The sequence below is a fragment of the Crocodylus siamensis genome, chromosome 15 (genome assembly GCF_052110815.1).
Source record: "Crocodylus siamensis isolate JL-2025a chromosome 15, ASM5211081v1, whole genome shotgun sequence".
NCBI classification, from domain to species: domain Eukaryota; kingdom Metazoa; phylum Chordata; order Crocodylia; family Crocodylidae; genus Crocodylus; species Crocodylus siamensis.
Window position 1 is genome coordinate 32,189,632 of NC_143409.1, and position 20,751 is coordinate 32,210,382.

Below are 20,751 nucleotides of genomic sequence, written 5' to 3' on the forward strand. Positions count from 1 at the left end.
TGGTGGCCCTTTCACCCCAGTTGGATCACTCTTTGAAATTATATTGCCATCACAGAGCAGCATACATAGTTCTAGTCTCACGCCCCACAGGATTATTTTCTTCAGATGAGGTGGGGGATCTAACTCTGGCTTGGGTGAAGGTGAGCCCAAGCCATTTTACCTATGCCCACCATGGCCTATTTCATGTGGGGCTGGTTTTCTACTTGAGTCAAATACTTACTATTTCTTTTAGACCCTCTTGGAGGCCTGGTCCTGAGCAGCTCTAATCTGTCAAACTGTCAAAAACATCCACTGAGAAGTACTTACACTGCTGTTTTGAGAATGACTTGGTACAGGAAAGCAGTTTGCTACTGCGCCCATTTCTTATGGAAGAAGCTGCACTGTGAACCTAATTTCTATTTGAACTTTTATTTATATTTATTTAGTTTACAAGCAAAAACTAAAAGGAAAGGCCAAAATCATGTACAGAAAGAAATAAGTGCCATCCAAGCTTTTGGCCAAGGCGCTACTAATACTTGCTATTCACGCTGTGGACTCATAAGAGCTTGCTATCACATCAAACTGAATAGTAGTTCTGCTCAGCAGATGTGACCTCCTGCATGTTTAATTTGTACATTTAAAATAACTGCTGGGAAAATATATTTGACGTCCCTTTTCCATTTCATATGGCAACCTCACCCCTCTCTGTCCTACTAGCTCTTTTTTCTCTTTGCATGCTTCGTATGGAATAACAATTAAAGAAGAGCTGTATAAAACTTACGTTTCCTCCTTTATTCTCTCTCTAGCCTGTGCTATCAAAAAACCAAATCACTCAGTAAATTATGATAAAATATTAATGTACCTCAACCTCAGCTTAGAGGTTGGGGGGGAAGGGAGAGGAGGAAACTGTTTACTGGTAAAAATGCCAGGCTGAAGCCCGTGTGTCTTTACTACTGAGGCTTCTTACAAATGCTCTTCAGAAGAGATGCTAACTGTGCAGTGGCCTAAGAACATTGCGCAGTAGCACTTTCGCAGGGCACCAAGGTGCCTGCTCCTTTAAGGGCAGAAACTGCTGAGAGAGAGGGCCCTAGGAGCCAGGCAGAAACCCCACAGATGCAGGTTACTGTGGCAGCCGGCTAGCCAGGGAATTAGCCTGCACCTGCACCCAGTCAGCTGATGGGAAGAAGGCAGGGTCCTGGGCCCATATAAGCCCCAGGGCTGGGACTGAAGGCAGTTAGGGCCCTGGCAGCTGCCAGGGGGAGTGGAGTTCATGCAGAAAAGCTCCATGGAGCTACCTGGGTGCCTGCACTACTGCTGGTGAGAGTAATGAAGTTTAGGAGCTCCTAAAGTATCCAGGGCTAAGAAGCACACATTGTTGAGGGAGAAATTGGCCCTCTTAAAGGGACAGAGTGTGACCTTCAGTGTTATGGCTGCTGTTATGTTGTAGCCCAGGGGCTCATATTTATGTTGTGGCTTTTAATCCGGTGGACTGGGCTGAGGCTATTGGAGAGGAGGAGGCCACACTGGGGCACACTACCATGCAGAGCCCCAGCACTGGTGATGGTGCGCAGACAGGACTTTGGACAGCCCAGTGACAGTGACGGCACGCAGACAGGGGCCCAGGGCCCAGTGATGACAGGAGGCCGAACTAGATCAAGGCCTCAGAGGGACAATATATGAATACCATCTGTGAGGCATGGGGCATGATAAAGGGGCAGTTTTGGAGTCACACATATAGCCCATAAGTCTTGGGGTGTCCCGCGAGGCACATATTTAGAAAGGGACCTAGCAAGGGGTCTAAGAACTCACACGGTTTAGTAGGGTCCACCAGGACTGTGACTGCATAGCACCTTGAGGACAGCCTCCCTATCTACCATCTATTATCTTAGCCATCAAGATGTGGCAGATGAGAATAGGTGCCCATAGGGCAAAGCTGGCACAGTCACAGGGTCCTAGGGGGCATCATGGCTGTCCCTAGAGACCCTACCCTGTGACAAGCATTCTGGGAAAAAACCCCTTGCACACTATTTTGAAGTGTTTAATGCACAGGAGTTCAGAAAAAAACAACAACTGTTTTGACTGAAATTAATGCTTTTTCTGTAGTTAAAATTTCCTGGGATAAGATCCTGGTGTTCCGTGGCAGAACAGTGAAGTAGTAACAACACAATCCTTTAACATTCAGGCACTTGAAATATTGATGGTAAATAATGCATACTTTAACTTTTACTCAACCTTTTGGGCTAGCAACAGACATTCAAAAAACCTGAGCCTGAATTGAATCAATCTTCGCAGGTCAGCCTAACCTGGCAAGGCTAAACAAGTTTGTAACTATCGAAACATCCCCTCTGGACTGAAGGAAGAACTTCTTTACTGTCTGAGCCCCCAAGGTTTGGGATAAACTACCGCCGGAGGTGGTTCACTATGAATGCCTTCAAGACACATTTGGATGTTTATCTTGCTGGGATCCCATGCTCCCTGCTGACTTCCTGCCCCTGGGGCAGGGGGCTGGACTGGATGATCTTCCAGGGTCCCTTCCAGCCCGAATGTCTACAAAATGAAGAAATGCCGGCACATGCCTGCAGTGGCTCAGGCTAGAAGCCAGGTCGTGCTAGAGTAGACCTCCCTTTCCTGCCACAGTGCTGAGCTGATAGGAGGGGGTGTGGCCAGGGCCCAGCAGGACACTCTGATCAGGCCCCCCCTTGCTGTTGATAACAGAGCATCAAGTTACACAGCATGGAGATGCACAGAGAGATGTTAGCATTTATCACCCCATCAAACAAAACAAAACAGCTTCTCTCATTATTTCAAGCTCTTCTTAAAGAACTTTTTCCAAGAACCTGTTACCAACTACCTGTTGATTAGCTCCAAAAAGCCCTAAACCAACACTGTCCTGTCTGCCATTGTCTCGTCTCCAACAGCATGGACTGTAGCCAACATGTGGTACGCTACTTAATGCTGAGAGGTGTTTGTGTAAGGCAGACAGGAGGGAGGAATCCCTGCTTGAGCAGGGAGTGGTGGAGGAGCAGGAGGAAGCCAGGCAGATGCTGCTGTACCTGCAGGCTCTGCTGGAGAGGAGGGACCAGAGGGGCAGGGCCAGTCCTGCTAGGCTGGAGCAGAGAGCAGAGCCCCACCCAGAGTTGCAAAGCACCTGGGGTGCTGGAGGACTCAGATTTAATTTAAACCAGGAAGGGATCTGGAGCAGACATTGCATAAACCAGTTTGACCCAAATCAGTTATGTCTGATACTACATTCAAACAGGTTCATCTCAAACTGGTTTCAGCCATTTTCAAACTAGTTTATGTGCTCTGAACATCTGTTTTGTTACAGGTTTAAACCAGTTTCTGATCACTTAAACCAGCTTATGTGGGATGTCTGTCCCTGGCCCTGGAAGAAGTGCTGGCTATTTTGATGAATAACTTAAGGAGCTTTTTCCACAAGAGCCAACTAGGTATCCACAGAGCACCCAACCTATTTAGTGACAGCACACTTATGCAGAAGACATAAAAGTGAGTGAATATTAGTTGCATGAAAGGGATTTTGTAGCTGTGATGATCTATGTGACAGGCAAGTATTTCTTAGGGTGGTATCTTTTATTGGAGCAGCTACACAGTTGGTCCAGAGTTAGATAAGCTTTCAAATGCAAGGCATTCCTCCTCAGGTCTTAGTATTAGCTCATCTTATACTGACAGACCCTCCCTATCACCTACAGCTGTGCAAAGCTTCGATCGCTGATTAGATTCAGCAGATTCAGCGGCCGAATCAGGAGACCCTTTAATCTCTCCAAATTGCATCAGAACCCTCCGAATCGATTCAGAGAGATTCTATGATTTGGACAGACACAGTTTTAAATGTCTTTTCTACATACCACAAGGTACCCGGCAGCTCGTAAATGCTGAGATGGTGGGGCAGATGAAGCATCCCACAGGAGCACGGGAGGATTCCCAGCACACTCAGCGGCGGACCCGAAAGTGGACTAGAAGCGCTTCTGGGTCCACCACAGAGTGCATAGGGGACCCTGCCCCTCCACCCCCCGTCTTGACTGGTGCCTCCTGGGTCTGGCGGGTCACCTGGGGTCCCTCTGTGGCTAATTACTGAGCTGGGAGGGGGAGGGTCTCCCGCGTGCTTGGTGGCGGACCAGGAAGTGGGCCGGAAGTAATTCTGTTTCCCTTCCCGGTCTGCTGCCAAGCATGCGAGGGGCGCCCCCACGCTCCTGTGGGATGCTCCATCTGACCCACCAGCTCAGTTTTCGCAAGCTGCACCTGGTACCTTGAGGTATATAGAAAAAACATTTAAAGCTGCATCTATCACTGAATCACTAATTCTCCGAATCAGCATCGAATCTTCAGATTCGAATTCAGCCAAATCAAATCGGGACAGTGATCCAAATCAATCAATTGAATCACTGTCCCCTAAATCAGGCTGAATCCGAACAGAATATGGCCTGCATCGCACACCCCTGCTATCAGCTATGTCAAGATAAAGAAAACATGAGAAATCAAAAATCGAACAGAAGAAAAAATTGAAAACTTTTTACTAGAAAGAACCTACATTTAAATAGCATGCATCTCTCCAGTTACAAGGAGCTAGAGGAAAAAACAAAGATTCCATAGTTCCTTGAAACACACTGTCTGCCATTGTGGTACTGATAGTGATTTCTTCATGTAAAAACTCTTACTTGCACCCTCCTTACCTCCTACATGGACATCCTCCAAGTTTCTGTAGCCAGAAATCTTTACAGTTCCACTGAAAGACACCATAGTGGGAATGAAGAAAGGTCAACCTCTAGCTTAGTGAGTGGAAACTGGGTGAAATTTGCCCGTGTACCTCCTGATACAATCAGGAAAAACTAAATTCTGCCACCAGTGTCAAGCAGGAAAACAATGACACAGCAGTTACTCAGATGGGCAAAACATGGAAGGTAGCAATATTTAACTGCAGGAACTTGAAACTACCAAATTTAGAGTACCTCTAGTTCCCTGAGAGCGTTGTCACATTCCTTCTGTCCAGGAGCCTGCTGGGTGCACAGAGTGATGAGCTGATTAATACTCTCGGTCACTGCTCTAAAAGGAAAGAAAAAGAGGCATATTTTTAAAGATGGACAAATTTCCCTTCTTTCTGTTTTGACCCAATTTATTTGCACGCCATGAAAAGTTTTCAAGCTCATATGTTCTTTCATTTTTCTTAACATTAGTACTTAAAGAATAAGTGAACTACCTAGGATCTGATGTGGAGGACACAGGATATTGGTATTAATCCTTGCTGAAAGCCTCCTGTAGTGAAAGCTCTCACTGAAACCTTTTACAGTAGGTCACATCTGAAATGTAGCCCTCTCCCCGCAAGATTTGTTACTCAGATATGAGCCACAAGTGGAAGCTTCGTCTCTTGGCAACACACATCAATATTTATGCATAAAGGGTATTTGTTGCATTAGAAATCTAAATAATTGACAGTTTGTTTGAAATTGTACTAGTAAGAGAGTCTAGCTGCACCAAAGTGTCACTAGCAACTATTATGCTTGGAAATGTCTGAATGCCTTATGCTGCTCACTTCCTGACTAACAAGCAAAGCACAGCCAACGTATATAAAATATATATTTTTTTACAAAACCCCAGCTGTAGTAACTAAGATGCAGGGAGACTCCTTATGATGTCTCTTACTATCATAAGAGACTAATGGGGACAGCACTGCATTATATAATGGTTTTAAATACTGCACATGCCTAAAATTCCCAGGAACTTCACAGGATATGTTATTTGACAACTGATGAAATTCACAGAATGATGGAGGCAGACTGTGATGGTCTGCTTATGCATATCTGAAAATGTTTATTTTATGAACAAATAAAAATATGTGAGTTTAGCAAAATGTAACCAGGGTACTCTGTTTAACCTGCAGAACACAATTTGGAGATGCCTGTGGCAGAAGGCCACCTCTGTCACTCCCCAAAAACTCTGCTCTGTGACAATTTGGTTAACATGATCCCTGCAGAGGATCCCTGAGTTGTAGCCTGAGCTGGATACATTTCTCAGGGAGGGGGAAACCTGCTCCCTCTGCCTATGTGATTGGCATCATATACCTGGCTTAAGCTCCCTATTGCTCTAAGCAATGGCAACATGACTGGGAGGGGGGCTAAAGACCCTGCCAGTCTACCTGGCAACCAGTGATGCATTTCAAATTGGTTGGCTGGCAGCCAACAGTTGCTGGACTTCATTGGACCAGGTACATGAGGTCATAAGGTCTATATAAGTTAAGGACTTCCCAGGAGGAAGGGCAGTAGCTATGATGAAAACTTAGACAGAAACTGGACCATCTGAAAACTTGCTCTCTCTTGAAACTCATGACCAATGAACTGCTTGCCTCCAGAGGGAATCGTCACCTCTGGAGGATACTTGTGAGTAAGCTACCTGAGATCTAACTAGATGTATAGCTTGCAGTAACTCAGATGTGTGATCAAAGGCTACCATGCCACTTTTCTGTAAGAGAGTTCTTCAATATTGCTCTACCCTGTACCCTATTCCAAACCTACTCCCTGTAACCAATAAAGTTCTCTTTTGTACCTAGTATGGGAGACTTATTGGGAGAGGGTCTAGATTATGCCTTGGGGTCCCCCACCCTTGGTTTGGCTAAAGGAGACCACTATTTGTGCTTCAGACTGAGGGAAGCACCCCAAGTTCTTGCAGTGGGTCAACTACCCTTAAGGACTAATAGGCCTGTGCTTCCCAGAGGGTGCAGGTCCCAGATCAGTCCAGACTCTGGGTGATGGCTGCATTACCCCCAGACTTGTGGCTGTGTTCCAGGAAGGGGGTCCACTGGACATGAGGCGCCCCCAAAGAGGCACTCAAAGCCTGGAAGGTGGTCAGGCACAGCGAGGTAGGTGGCTCAATGCAGGAGCACCCCCTACTGGCCCACCACATAATTGTAGGACTGGGGAATCAGAAGCCAATAACTACCTATTGCCAATGCAGGGGGCAATCATAGGGGATCATGATCCTGGGTGCCTCCTCCACCAGCAAGTAGCAAGTTTGGTGCCCAGTGTGCCTGTGACTGGGAGGATCAGTCAGCTGATCAGTCCTTCCAGGTTCAGGAACGTGGCAGTCTTGAAGGGTTCTGATGTACTCCTGTGGCTGTGGGCAGAGATGATCGTAGCGGCGTGTGAGGCCCAGGGCAAATCATCCTATATGAGGCCCCTTTAACACTGTGAGGGCCCCGCAAAGCCCGGGGTCTGGGACAGTCATCCCAATTTGCTGCCCTCCAAAGGACAGCCCTGGCTGTGTGCAATGGTCTGCTGATCAGCCCTCCCAGCCACATAAGCACACTGGTACCCTTCAAAGCTCCAGTGTGCTCCTGAGATCGGGAGTGTCAATCAGCTGATTGGTGCTCCCGTCCCTGGAAGTGCACTGCCCACGTGTTCAATTTAAGGTACAATGGGAACCAGCCACAAAATTATTAGACATATTTTGTATAATTTTGTGGCTTTTTCCCTGTTGTATTGCATCATTAATTACATGAATGTGTGGCCAGGTTACTATTTAAGACACGGTTAACTGGTTATTTAAGTCTTAAATGCATCATCTGCTCATGGCGTGATAGAAACTAAGGTTCTCTCTCAAACCCTGCAGTGACTTCTGAACGTTAGAGACACTTGTTGATTAAGAGACTCTAACAGATGGCAAAAAATTGATGCTTGACAGCTCCAAGAGAAACTTAACCGAGTGGTTTCTTCCTCCTTCCTTTCCAACCTCAAGGAGATAAGGCATATTATTGTAAGGAACATCAGTGATTGAAGAAGGTGACAGATTTGAAAGGTCAGACATCTGCTGGTTTTAAAAACAGATGCTGAAGATGGTGTGAAATGGCCACGTGAATCCCACTGCTCATGAACTAGCTGCATCCAAAAGTAAACCCAGCAATGCTCACACACTTAGTACAACCAACCAGAAGCTCTCTTGCTGTGGCATCAAGAACCAGTGAGTATGACTGCAAAAATAGCAGAAGAGAAGAGGCTTAGCTAGGATTTTAGAAGATATCTAAGAACACTTGCTTTTGTTAAGTGCTGCATATGATATCTTGGATCCCTTATTGCATTTGGCAGTTGCTATAGCTAAGTGCTAGTCAGGAAAAAAAACTCAGAAAAATGGTTCCAACAATATTTCAACTGTCAGAAAGAGAAAAAGAGAAAAAGCCTTAAAGAAAGCAGGAGGAAAAAGAAACAAGGTCAAGCTTTGTGCCATCTAAAAAGATTAGGTCAAAAAGAAAACATCTAGTTATACATCAGGCAGAAGGAGACCCCCAATTTTCTCAGAGAAAGAATAAAAATACTTGACCCTGATCACTCCACTGCAAAGAAAGTATCCATCACAACCATTGTATTTATAATGCCACAGAAGATTTGAGAAGGGCACCACTGTGTCTCATTTGTGGTAAGATTGATGCTGTGTTAGTTGTCCTCTAACATCTATTTTAATTCATATACTGACCTGCGCAAAGCTGCAACAATGAATTGTCCTGAACTCTTACATTAGTTTACCTTCATCTCGTCACCTAACATTTTCATAGAGTGAATGACAACCTGCCTGCAGTTCAAAAACCAATACTTAAATGGCTCCAGTGGAAACTCTAATTTCCACCAGGGTCTGAAGAAACAGAAGGGCTATATGTCAAAAGCAGCAGTCCTTAACACTTGGGCACTCTAGGGGGAGTACAAGCTGATTCAACACCTATATCTCGAGTTTCACTTGGTAACCTGCAATAGTAGTCATTGCTAGAAACCTGCTCACATCTGGGGATAGCATAGATGTCAGAAAGACACTTTGTTGAAAGTGTCACAACTGTGGTTATTTAATGCGACTTATCTGTTAACTCCTGAATATGATTTTTCTTCACTGGGGGTTGAAAGCCTTTACACCAACTGTCAGTCAAACATCCTCAGTGTCAGCATGTGTTTATAACAGTCACTATTTTATAGCCACTGTGGTAACCTATAGGAATTTACAGTCTTAACTTATTACCTTCCTCTCCATTACTATCCATTCTGGTATGAAAAATTTGCAATACGGTACCTAATATTTTGCAATAATACCTAATATCTTGCAGTACAATATAATGATGTCCAAGCTTGATCTGGATGTTGCTTTAACATCGAGGTTTCAAATCCCCAATTTCTGCTCAGCCTCTAAAATTCTCTTTCTAGATTAATACTTTTCTCTCCATTTTCAGCAATTCAAGGAATTTATCCATAGATTTCATAAACATTAGGGCTGGAAGGGACCTCATGAGATCATTGGGTCCAGCCCTCTGCCCAAGAGGCAGGAAGTCAGCTGGGGTAAGATCACCCCAGTAAGATAAGCATCCAAGCATTTCTTAAAAAGGTATCCAGAGTGGGTGCTTGCATCACTTCTGGATGGAGTCTATTCCAGACTCTGGAGACTTGGACAGTAAAGACGCTTTTCCTTATGTCCAGTCTAAAATGGGCTTTCAGCAGTTTGTGACTGTTAGACCTTGTCTTCTCTTGGGGTGCCCTGCTGAACAGATGTTCTCCCAGTTCCTGATGCACATCCCTCATGTACTTACAGGCTGCCACCAAGTCACTCCTGAGCCTTCGCTTCTCCAGGCTGAAGAGTGCCATGCCTCTCAGCCTCTCCTCATACAGCCTGTTTTCTTGACCTCTAATCATGTGTGTGGCTCTCCTCTGGACTCTTTCAAGCTTCTCCACATCCTTTCTAAAGTGCGCAGCCCAGAACTGGATGCAATACTCCAACTGTGAGCTCACCAAGTCTGAATAAAGCAGGAGGATGACTTCTTGGGTCTTGCTTGAGATGCATCAGTAGATGCAAGCCAGAGTTTAATTTGCTTTGCCAACTACGGCATCGCATTGGTAGCTCATGTTCATCTTGTGGTCAATCATGACCCCCAAGTCTCTTTTGGTCATGGTGCTATAGAGTGTAGCACTGCTGAGCCTATAAACATGATGTGGGTAGTTTCTCCTGAGGTGCAGCACCTTGCATTTCTCCATGCATTTCTCTATTTCTTACCACAAAAATATAATTTGTTCAAATGACTGGTAAAAACAACTTTCTGAACAAAGAAATTTGTTTTTTTTATTTCACAACTGACCTAGTTGAATAAAAAGGACTAAATAACCTGAGAATGCCTTTTTTTTTAAAACATTTCAGGTTAACTGAAAAAAAGTTCTGTGTTGGCCTGACCCAAATCAATTTCTAAATATAATACTCATACAGCTCCAATATTTATATATTTTTTGTCATCAAAACAGGGATGTTTAGGAAGAGAGGACAGAGATATTAGGAACTGAAAGGCAGCATAATACATGCAAGATTTCAGTAATGGGTTATGCAGATTTCCTGCACAACTCTCAGTCAGGGAACCAAGCGCTTACATAAAGCCATGAAACAAAGATACCAATAGCAATGAATATGGTTTTCATATCACACATATTCTGCAACATTTTCTCATTATCTTGCAATTTTCAGCTAGGTCACTAACAACTCCCTCAATACCCAACAGATTTATAATGGCAAGCATTTTCCCCATCTGGATTTCCTTTCACACAAGGGTTATATAATGGTACTCCTTCCACCCAAGGCAGGAACATCCCATTTTATTTAAGAAATCAGCTTGCCTCTTATATATCCTTTTGTTAACACTGACTCAAGAAGAGGGGATGTTATGGTGTGTGCATTTGGCACTGGTATTGCAGGGAAGCATAAATGAGGATTGTTGAAGAATCACCATCAGTAGGCTGGCAAAAAAATCAGCCTATTCCATCTCCCTGAAGGAAAAATAGAGGGCCACTGAGGTGGAAATTCAAGGCAACAGCCTCAAAGCAAGAAAAAACTCACAGAATTAAAACCCTAATATTTATCCCCACTAAAAATCCCAACAACGGTGCACGTGTACACCCCTGTAGCTGTATATAAACGTACAATTTACAAACACAGCATATACACAGACATTGCTGAATATGATTTTTCTTCACTGGGGGTTGAAAGCCTTTACACCAACTGTCAGTCAAACATCCTTAGTGTCAGCATGTGTAGAGAAAGTAAAAGTAGCTGCCAAAACAAAAAGCAAGGACACAGAATAACTGTTATAAATAACTTCCTAAAAAAACCCAGCCAGATTTTCACCTGATGTAAATCACCGTGCCATGAACACAGGGGTGGATCTACAGGGAGTGCAGTGGCATGGCTGCACACTCCTTTTGGACTGGACCACACCTCAGAAACCTCGTGTGCCTTTTTTAAAGTCCTTAAGCAGGTGAGAATCCCCTTCCTTCCCTTCCATGCTCAGTCATGACACCTCCCCTTCTCCTCCCCCTACCACCCAGCCTGCTGCTTTCCCTGGGCAGGGGAGCTTTCAGAGCCACTTGTGCCCACTCCAGCTGCAGCACAGGGGCTGGGCTCAGCTGGGATAGTGGCACTGGCAATGGGTGGGGTGGGTGGCCCCCAAGTGCCCTACCCTGCACCTGCTCCTGGAGGACCGGGCAGGGTGGGGGAGCCCACCCTTGACCTATTGCTGCTGTTGCTGTCCCAGATGAGCCCAGTCTGCATGCAGTCCAGCAGGAGCAGCTCTGAAGCTTCCTGCCACACCAGGAACAGTGGGGAAAGCAGCAGTAGTGAGTAGGAAAGGGGGAGAAGTGAGCATGGAGGAGGATGGGGGATTCTTCCCTGTTCTGCGGACTTAAAAATGTCCCTGGAGGTTCCAGCAGCATTGGCTGCCAGCACTAGCGGGTAGGGAAGAGGGAGAAGTCTGGGAGCTGCCACAGCTCCCTTTGCCAAATCCCAGACCCTCTGCTGAATGGACATCAGTGGAGCTTCATTGATTTCCACTAACTAAGGAATTAATCCAATATAAGCAAGATTCCTCAGATCTCATTCACTTGATGAGTAGAAGCAAAAGATGGTCTGACATGATTAACTGATCGTACCAGAAGACTCAGCCAACAAATAAGACATACTGAAAAGGAAAGTTAAGAAAACTTCATAAAACTAAAGCAGGTTCTTACCTGGCAGCTGCTGCTAAGAGGTTCTTGGCATTAGGAGCTCCAGGATCAACAGAGAGAGACTTGGCAGCCAACAAAAGCTTGCTGGAAGCCATAGAGATGTTCTTGAGGTTCCCTATTACTTGAATCTGGTCCTCTTTAGTCTGGAAAGCCACAGCAGTATAGCAGTAAGCATGCAGCCCACATTAACTAAAGAGACAACTAAAATAAAAGTACTGAAATGTGGAATTGAATATAATTACCCATCTAAAACTCCTTGCCTGCATAGAATTACATACTAGATATGGTGACTGACCAAAGCCTCTGCTATCCCAGATAGATGCCTCCAGTTCCATTCATACAGCAGAAAAAGAAACCCATATAAAAACATCCTGATTTCTAACAATAACAGCATTCACAGAAAAGTGGGGGGAAATTTAACTACTTGCTAAATAATGCTTTTGTTGTCAAAGCTCTTATACATCTCTGCCTGGCACAACTGGTCCACATTATTCAGTCAGTGTGTGCTAACTATATCCTACCACCCCTGGTGTAATTTACTGCCTTCTTCACCTTTTTGGGATTAATGACTTAATCACACAGAAATGTGGCCAAAAACACCTTTAAAAACACTTAATGCAGGGATTCTCCACATGGAGAAAAAGCAGTTTCTGGAAAACTACTCTGGTTTTGTTGGATAAGGCTTGAGTTTGACATGGCACAATGTATTCATTTAAAGGAATGACTTAGAAATAACAAATTTCTACATACAACACGACAGAAAAATATAGTTTGATTAAGGTGTGTGGCAAAGGACGGTGTTTTGAATTCCTATCAATAATTTAGGCAATTAATGCAGCACTTTCTTCTGCGTTAGAAATATTTGCAAGCAGATAGTATGTTCAGTTGATTCAAATAGGCTTTAATCTATATTTGTGAGCCATTTGCAATATTAGCATTTTGCTCCACACAGTGTGTCTCCCAAATTTCTGTTTCTGGTCTGACTGAATGACAACTTTTTAGGGAAAAGTCATCCCTTTTTATCCGATTCAGAAATACCTATGATTGTTTTAGTTTAGCATGTGTTCAAGAGAAACATTCCATACGGTCTGCGAGTTCACTGCTAGCTGGAATTCCCTTGTAAATACAGGTTTGCACTTGTGAATAAAACTCTCACACCCAATTATTATTAGTAAGGCCCAGAGCTTCAAAGTTAGTTAGGCACTTAACTCCTATGAAATCTATGAGGCTTAGGCACCAAACCACTTTGAGAATCTGAGCTCATGTGATTAAAAACTGGCCACTGTCAGCACTGCAAATTACTTGTTTGCAAGAATATTCACAGGTGCTGCTTGCTGTATTTGACTCTTTCTGCCCATAAAGTATTACCTTTAAGGGACTCTGTCAGAACATCAGAAGTGTTACTTTTTTAATTAAGAGGACTAATTCATAGCCCTGGAGACTGAAGTCATCCAGTTTGCTGTAGAACAGATAAACACCAAGGTGGCAGCAGGGTAAGTCAACTTATACTATACCCCATGGATATACTAGATTTCTAACCTGGAGGGACAGGGATGAAAGAATGGCTCTGTTTCTATGTTTATTTAATCCCTGGGTTTTGGTTGGGAGTGCAAGGCTGCCAGTTCGTGCTAAGTGAGATGCTGTGTTCTTGATGTGGATACTTGTCCCCTGGGAACAGAATGGTTTAACTTCCCCTCAAAAGCCCAAACACTCTTTAATTAAAAGCTGACCACTGTCCTCAGATATAACAGCATTTAGGTGTCAACAGTTTGGACTGGATTTATCTATAGGTGATCTCACAGTGCTTTTAAAGGACTTCAGACTCTTCTACTTCTTGTCATTAGACTATTATGCCACACAAGAATCTGACAGACTGCCCCACACTTCAGACTGACTTGCCACAGGTCTTCTGAAGTGTTCTGGTACCAGCTATTCAAAAGGCTGACATATACAATCAGCAAACACACTTGCATGTTTTCACCTCTTGTCCTTCCCTCCTATAAACTGGATGGGACCACTTCATGTAATGTGCTAGCCTGTGTTTTGCTAAATGACTTCACATCCAGCCTGTCATAGGGCTCTTTCTAATGCCAACTGTAGCTAAATGTTTCAAAGTGCAAAGACTAGTAACGTGTACCCCATTTTTAAAAACTTGAAAAAACTACACAATACTGTCACATCCACAAGGTGCTTTATCAATCTTCCCCACAGGTCAACTTTGTGGGGTTGGCAGCTCCACAATGGATCCAATAATATGTATCCATGTTACACCAAGTGGAAGTACTGAAACTAGATTTCAAAGGATTCATTATATCTCAGCTATACTTTTTACCTTGATTTTTTGGAGCACAGGCACTTATCTCTAGGAGCTGCTCACCATCTGGAAAAGCAATGGACTACCTTCTGCTACACAGCTCACAAAATCAAGAGAACAAAGCTCTGATTAAATGAAGGAGTGTAGTCATTTTCAATCAGTACCAGGAATCTTGTGAGCATTCTGAAAACTCCAAAGTAATTTCTCTTCAATCAGAACAGCTTGTTATCACTGACCCTCATTCTTTGTGCAGGTTGAGACTAGCACAGCTGACATCCCCACATATCCCAGGCAGGTCAGCTGTGGATTTCAGGAATCAAAACTCACTTGTGCTTGACCAGCCATTTCAATGCCAGCGTCAAGGAACTCATCAAAATCATCACTAAACTTTCCAGAGGCTGCTGCCAACTCTCCACTTTGACCCCGTGTAGCATGAACTACTTCTCCTGCTGACTGGTTCAGATCTGCTGCAGCCTGGTTCAGTTCACTTTGTGCTTCTTGGAAAGACTTAGAACTTGGAGGCAGCTTCAAGAGAAAAGAGTTAATTTTAGTGACCAACTGTTCAGATAAGCCCTTAGCAACTATGCGGCTCTTGTACCATTCAAAATGTTAAAAGAATGCATGTGGATGGTCCCTGGGATTACACCTGGATTACTAGGATTTGAATGATGAAAAGATAGCCTTTATCTTAAAGGCGGGACTAAATCAAAACCTGTATCGCACCCAGCCTAGTTTTGCTCCCTGTGGGAAATGACCCCTAGATTTGGAAGTGAGAAGCACAGGCCTCTACCATTTGAACTCCACGCACTAAATCCATTAACAGGAAGACTAGGCGGCAGTTATCTCCTTGCTTTGCCACACAAGAGGGCAGACAAATGGTCATCAGTGCCTTCAAGTTACAGCAACCCCTAACTTTGGGATTCTTTCATATACAGATCCTGGTCTCAGTATGGCGACGTTCCATTTTTACTTTAGATACTGGGGCACTAAGGCCAAGTTATTTATCTCCATCTCAGAAGACATCTGGAAATATTCTTTTTTTTTTTTTTTTTTTTTTTGTCTTTTATTCTACAATACTGGCACTTGTGAGTCAGCCATGAACTGTGGAGGTTCTAATGATTATCTATTTGGCAGAATAAACATCACAAAATGAATTTACAGTTACCATGTGGATTTTAACTGGCTCCAAATTATGTTTGAGGCCTGACCTAACTAAAGCATGCACTGACTAAGGGTATTCAGATTACTTCAGAATGAGATCCCCTGTTCACCCAACAAACGGGAAGATTCCCGCTGCTTCTGGTAGTGATGACACATGACTGAATTACACAGTGGACACACGCCTCTCAGGCAAGTTGCCTGTGGTTACAAACTGTAAGTGGCATTTAAGGATAGAAATATGGACACAACTTATAATTTATTTAAATTGAATTACAATAGACTCAGTACAACTTTTTTAGAAGGGTGCAATAGAAAATGGGGATTGTGACATTGTTGTAAAGAAGTATGACTGAATACTGCTTGATAGCAGGGCACCATAGTTCTCCCACTAAGTTGAAAGGATAGCTTTTTATTTTTCAAGTCTTTGCATCTTTCAAAACTGAGACTTCCAGTAATGGAGCTGATGGTGATCTAGGCAGGGTTGGCAATAAAAAATTATCATATTTATGAGTCACAGCAACATGTGGGTTCTCTCCAAATCAACAGAGAAGCTTTGCAGTATGAAATACTGAAATGGGAAAGGCATTTAGAGGATATTTCTTATGAGTGAATTTAACACATGGAGAACCCAGGTCAGGTTTTGCCCCTCTGAAATAATTTACATACAAATATTTTTCTCACCGAATCAACAAGTAGTTTCTTGCTAGATTCTCCAATACTCTTCAAGGCCACATCCACATCCTTTTGTCCAGGTAGACAATTCACACAGTTATTCAATGAATGGGAAACTGCTTTGGCCACCTGGAAATATACATGCACATGAAATCATCAGGAATAGCTGACTGGGTCCTGTTCAACAAGCTTTAACCTTAAAGGGCAGTTCACCTTTGTGGCAGGGAACTTCTAAATCCTGCTCTTTCTATAACATGACTCCTCCTCTAAGGCTTGTCCCTTCCTCAGTTTCCCAGCTGCAGAAAAGCAACACCTTGCTCATTATACTCACGCATTTGGCAAGGTAGTGCCTGGACTGAAAACTTGTAATGGGCATACAAAAGTGTTATGCAGAAAGGGGCTGTGTGGAAAGCAAGTTAATACTGATGAACCAAAACTTGATTTTGAGCACTCAGCAGATGACAGCCCTTACAAAGAAATGAGTAACTAGTCAGCCAATCAGGTGCTAGTAACAGAAAAAGGGCATGTATGATGCTTCATGTAAGCTTCAAGGAACTGTTATTTAAACATACCCCCCCCCGCAATTATGATTTAAAAAGCCAAACAGCCTCAGGACCCCTGACCAAGAGAAAAGGATCTGTTGATCTGATAAAAAAAATGCTGATTTGATGTGGTATGTTTAGAAAAGTTGGCGCATCATGATTTAGATTCCAAGCACACTATGATGACTCAGGATTGTTAAATTGGTAACAATGAGAAATCTGTTTAGCTTCACAATTATAATCTCACATGTAAATATCACAGGGTTTAAAGGCAGTAGTGAACAGATGTCACTTCACAACTTAAAATAATCTTGCTAAGAAGAATTACATCAATTCAATGTCTTCAAAGCAGCCTATTTCCTAGCTGCATCAGCTGTGCTATTTGATGCTGTGGTTTCAACATTTGCAGTTGTTCTCTGCTGGTTTTGTGCAGCAGGCATAGAAGGTCATGTCACAATTTACCTGGGCTAATCTTTGCTGACTCTCTGCATCCCCAGGTGCTGCCAGAGCCTTCTTTGCTTCCTGAATAAGCATAGCAGAGCCTTCCATGACATCCCTTGCTGAATCTAACATAGCATGTGCTGCCATGGGGTCAGTAGTAGATGCGGCAACCCCTCGTGCTGCCTGAGCCAAAGTCTTCAGAGCTTGCGCTGTCTCTCTGGCAGCGACCCCTAAATTCAGATTTTATCAAGCACTTTGTTAGTATCCTCTAAGGCACAATCCTTTTTACTCTCTGGAAGCTGAATTTGCAGATAATAAATCCATTTCAACATAAAATGTCAAATATTTTAAAACAAGTCTTTCAAATGTGAACACTTCTGATACTTACATCACCATGCAGTATGAAACAAGCCATAGAGTTAATAATATACCCCAAAGAGCATATTCCAGGACAGTTCTAAACAAATGAACACTTCTTTCTTATGTCAGGGAAAGAAGGAAATTCTAAGATTTTTAAATTGCTTTCAGTTGAAACTGAAGAAAAAAAAAAGAAATTCTTAACTCTGAAGGGTAACATTTTAAAAATGCCTAAGTGATTTAGTAGCCTACATCCCATTAACTTGCAATGAGTCTTAGAAGCTAAAATATCAGTTACTTTTAAAATATATGACTCAGGACCTCACTCAAGATCAAAAAGGCAGAAAAATTTCAACCAAAAAGCAACATAAAGCTTTCTAAAACAAAGAAACTCAGTATCACCTTGTCTCCTTATGCAGAGTGTGCACAAAGTGGAAAAAGGTACATAGCAGACCTTGGGAAACTGGTTAGGTGGCCTGGCAGTCTGACTCAGATACTGAAGAAGTTCATCAGTGATGAAACTAAAAACTATGGGTCAAAACCGTAATGGAAGAATGTTCTTTTATCTGTCTGTCTAATTCATCCTTTACTGAAAAATCATACAAAGTTCTTTACTTTGAGTTTTTAAAACATCCTTACTAGTCTGTAGAATAAAAATTGCTACCTACACAACAATGGACTATTACAGATCCATTAAATGTTGGTGGTCTTTTTAGTTTAAGTACATAAAGGCTAAACATGCCATTCCTACTTTAAAAATTCCCTATGAAAAGGTTCTCACTCCCTGTACAAGCCTGCATTGTTATAGGCCTTTGCTTTCCCATTTATAAACATTTACAAAGTTACACAGCTGGAATGTAGTTTCACAACCTAATACAAATTATGGGGCTGCCAATTCCAAATATATTAATGCTAACACATTAACAATTTCAGTGCCACAGGCACAAGTGAACATTTATAAACACAACACTTTTCTTTGTTACCGCAGAGAAAGAGCTGTGTTATGCATAAATGTAAAAGAAGTTCAGATCTAGACACAGCAAGAGGACTGGTATTGCTTAAAGTTTCCACCTTTCCATTAAACAGCTTACAATGCAACCTTTGCCTTTTTGACATTTGCCATACACAGGAAACCACAAAATTTCTCCCAAAACGATAAATTCTTTATCAGGAGTTGAAGCAGTGCTCCCTCCCTATTTAAAAGACGCGTTAGTTAGCAGGATGCTGGGATGGGAACTAGGAGACCTGGCTTTTATTTCCCGCTCAACAATTCTTGTGCTGTGGGACCTAACAAAAGTCACTTCACCAGTCTGTGCCTCCATTTTCCTTCCCACAGTTACTCTGATTTATTTATTTAGCTGTAAACACTTTAAGGCTTAGAGTCTTGAAGTGGTCACCCCTAATAAAACAGGGGCCTGACTACAGGGGTCAGTAAAAGCCATTGTAATATTTGTAATATTTATAAATATTTTATTTATAACAACAGCACTCTTAGGGGAAGTTGACTGGAACATTAAAAGTAGCTGAAATCTGAGACATGGTTCTTTTATCTCCTCAAAAAAGGGGGATAGGAGATTCAGTTTTTATGTTGTTGGCTCAAAATTCTTTTTCTGTGATGTCCTTTTAATCCTTTTAATGATCAGATCACAATTTTCCAAGTAGGAAAATTCAAGTCAGGAATTTAAGTTTCAAATATAGAAGCCAAATAAATCAGATTAAAAAGGAGGGGTTCATCTTTATTAATTATGGAAGAGTAAAAAAATCCGTAATTTTTCAAGCCTCCAACTGCGTTCAACAAATTTCACTACATAGTGATTTGTAAGTCACAGAATAAAACAAGGGAAACTTGCACAGGAACTTAAGTACACAAGGGTAACATATTACATTCAAAGTTAAATAGTAAATGACTTTGCCACTATTATGTCATAAAAAATTCGTTTAACAGTACCCAAGACACTATGTGGTAAACAACAACCATCAACATAATCCCAATATGAACACTTACTACTTGTTCAAGTACCCAAAAGATCAGCACAAAGTATTAGACAGAAAATAGGAGGATAGACAATAAAAGAGATCTTTTGACTACTACAGCAGGTTTTCCTGTCCTAGCAGCTACCTAATTGTTTTATTTTAAGATAGCTCCTTGTTTCAGTCTCTAGATTCCAGCTTCATGAGTTTATTTTCAAATACTAACTAATGCATGGGCATGTAATAGAAATTTGTGTCATCTTAATCCAATTACATCCATTTCAAATGAAAGCAACTGAAATCTGCGTAGTCTTGAGCCAATTACATCCAATGAAATGGTAATTACCTTAATGGTTATCAGTAACGTTTAAAAATATCCTGCTGTGGTGTTTGCATCAACACCTTCTACTTTCTACACGAATAGTGTTAAATAATTACATTTTACAAGGCTGAAATGTTTGTTCTAAAGGCTCTTTCAAGGTCCTAACTGGTATGCACAACTAGAAGTAGAGTAACTGCTGAAAAATCGTGCTCTGAAGGTTTGCTGCTCAAGTTCCCCATTAGTAGGGACCTACTCAAATAATGATTTCATGGATTTTGCAAAATTGGGCAATCTCTGTGAAATGGCAACTCCATGAAAACTGCAGGGGAAAGAAAACCTTACTAAAAATAAAATGCTGGCTCCCCAGTGGGAGGCAGCAGGCTTCACAGCTGTGCAGCCAAGCAAGATGGCTGCCACCCCCTGCCCCCAGTTGATTGGCTGAGAGGGCTACCTGTCATGCAGCCCTCCTCCTCTCTACCAATCAATGGTGAGGGCTGGGGGCCAAACAACAGACAACCCTCACCAATGAGCAGTGAGAGATGGGGCTCTGTGATGGACAGGCTTCTTTACCAATCAGTGGAGGGGGCAGGCCACCAGGGCCCCATAGCCAATCAGAAACTGGGGGGGAGGGCCACCATGATAAACCCATGAAAATGGCAGCTGGCCTCCTGATCTGCCCATGAAATTGGCTGGCCACCACCTTGACTTAGCCTTCTGCCCTTGCTATGCAAATCTGATCATTAAGGCAGAGAGAGCAAGAGCCTTATGCATGTAAATCCATTACCTGTGGTAAGGGATGCACAGTTTTAGCCAACACCAATGTATCTTGGGTATAGTTTGAAGTATGAGATAAAAACCCCAAGGGCTTTCTACCATTTAAAATAATTACACTAGTATCACTCTCATCACAGGCTCTCTCACAACAGTGACATTTACATAACCCAGCACTTTAATTCACTTGCATGGTAA

At 42.7% G+C, this 20,751-nt stretch overlaps 1 protein-coding gene across 13 annotated transcripts in view; it reads right to left on the bottom strand.

The window, feature by feature from the left end:
• The window catches only part of TLN2 (talin 2), a 383,956-nt gene that overhangs the window by 102,320 nt on the left and 260,885 nt on the right, over window positions 1-20,751 (bottom strand). For all 13 annotated transcript variants that reach the window (XM_090029605.1, XM_090029610.1, XM_090029613.1 and 10 more), the window contains 5 exons: window positions 17,154-17,362; window positions 16,159-16,278; window positions 14,644-14,841; window positions 12,006-12,145; window positions 4,947-5,040 (listed from right to left, as the gene is read on the bottom strand). In XM_090029605.1, coding sequence (XP_089885731.1) covers window positions 4,947-5,040; window positions 12,006-12,145; window positions 14,644-14,841; window positions 16,159-16,278; window positions 17,154-17,362 — 761 coding nt within the window. The remainder of the gene's footprint in view (window positions 1-4,946; window positions 5,041-12,005; window positions 12,146-14,643; window positions 14,842-16,158; window positions 16,279-17,153; window positions 17,363-20,751) is intronic.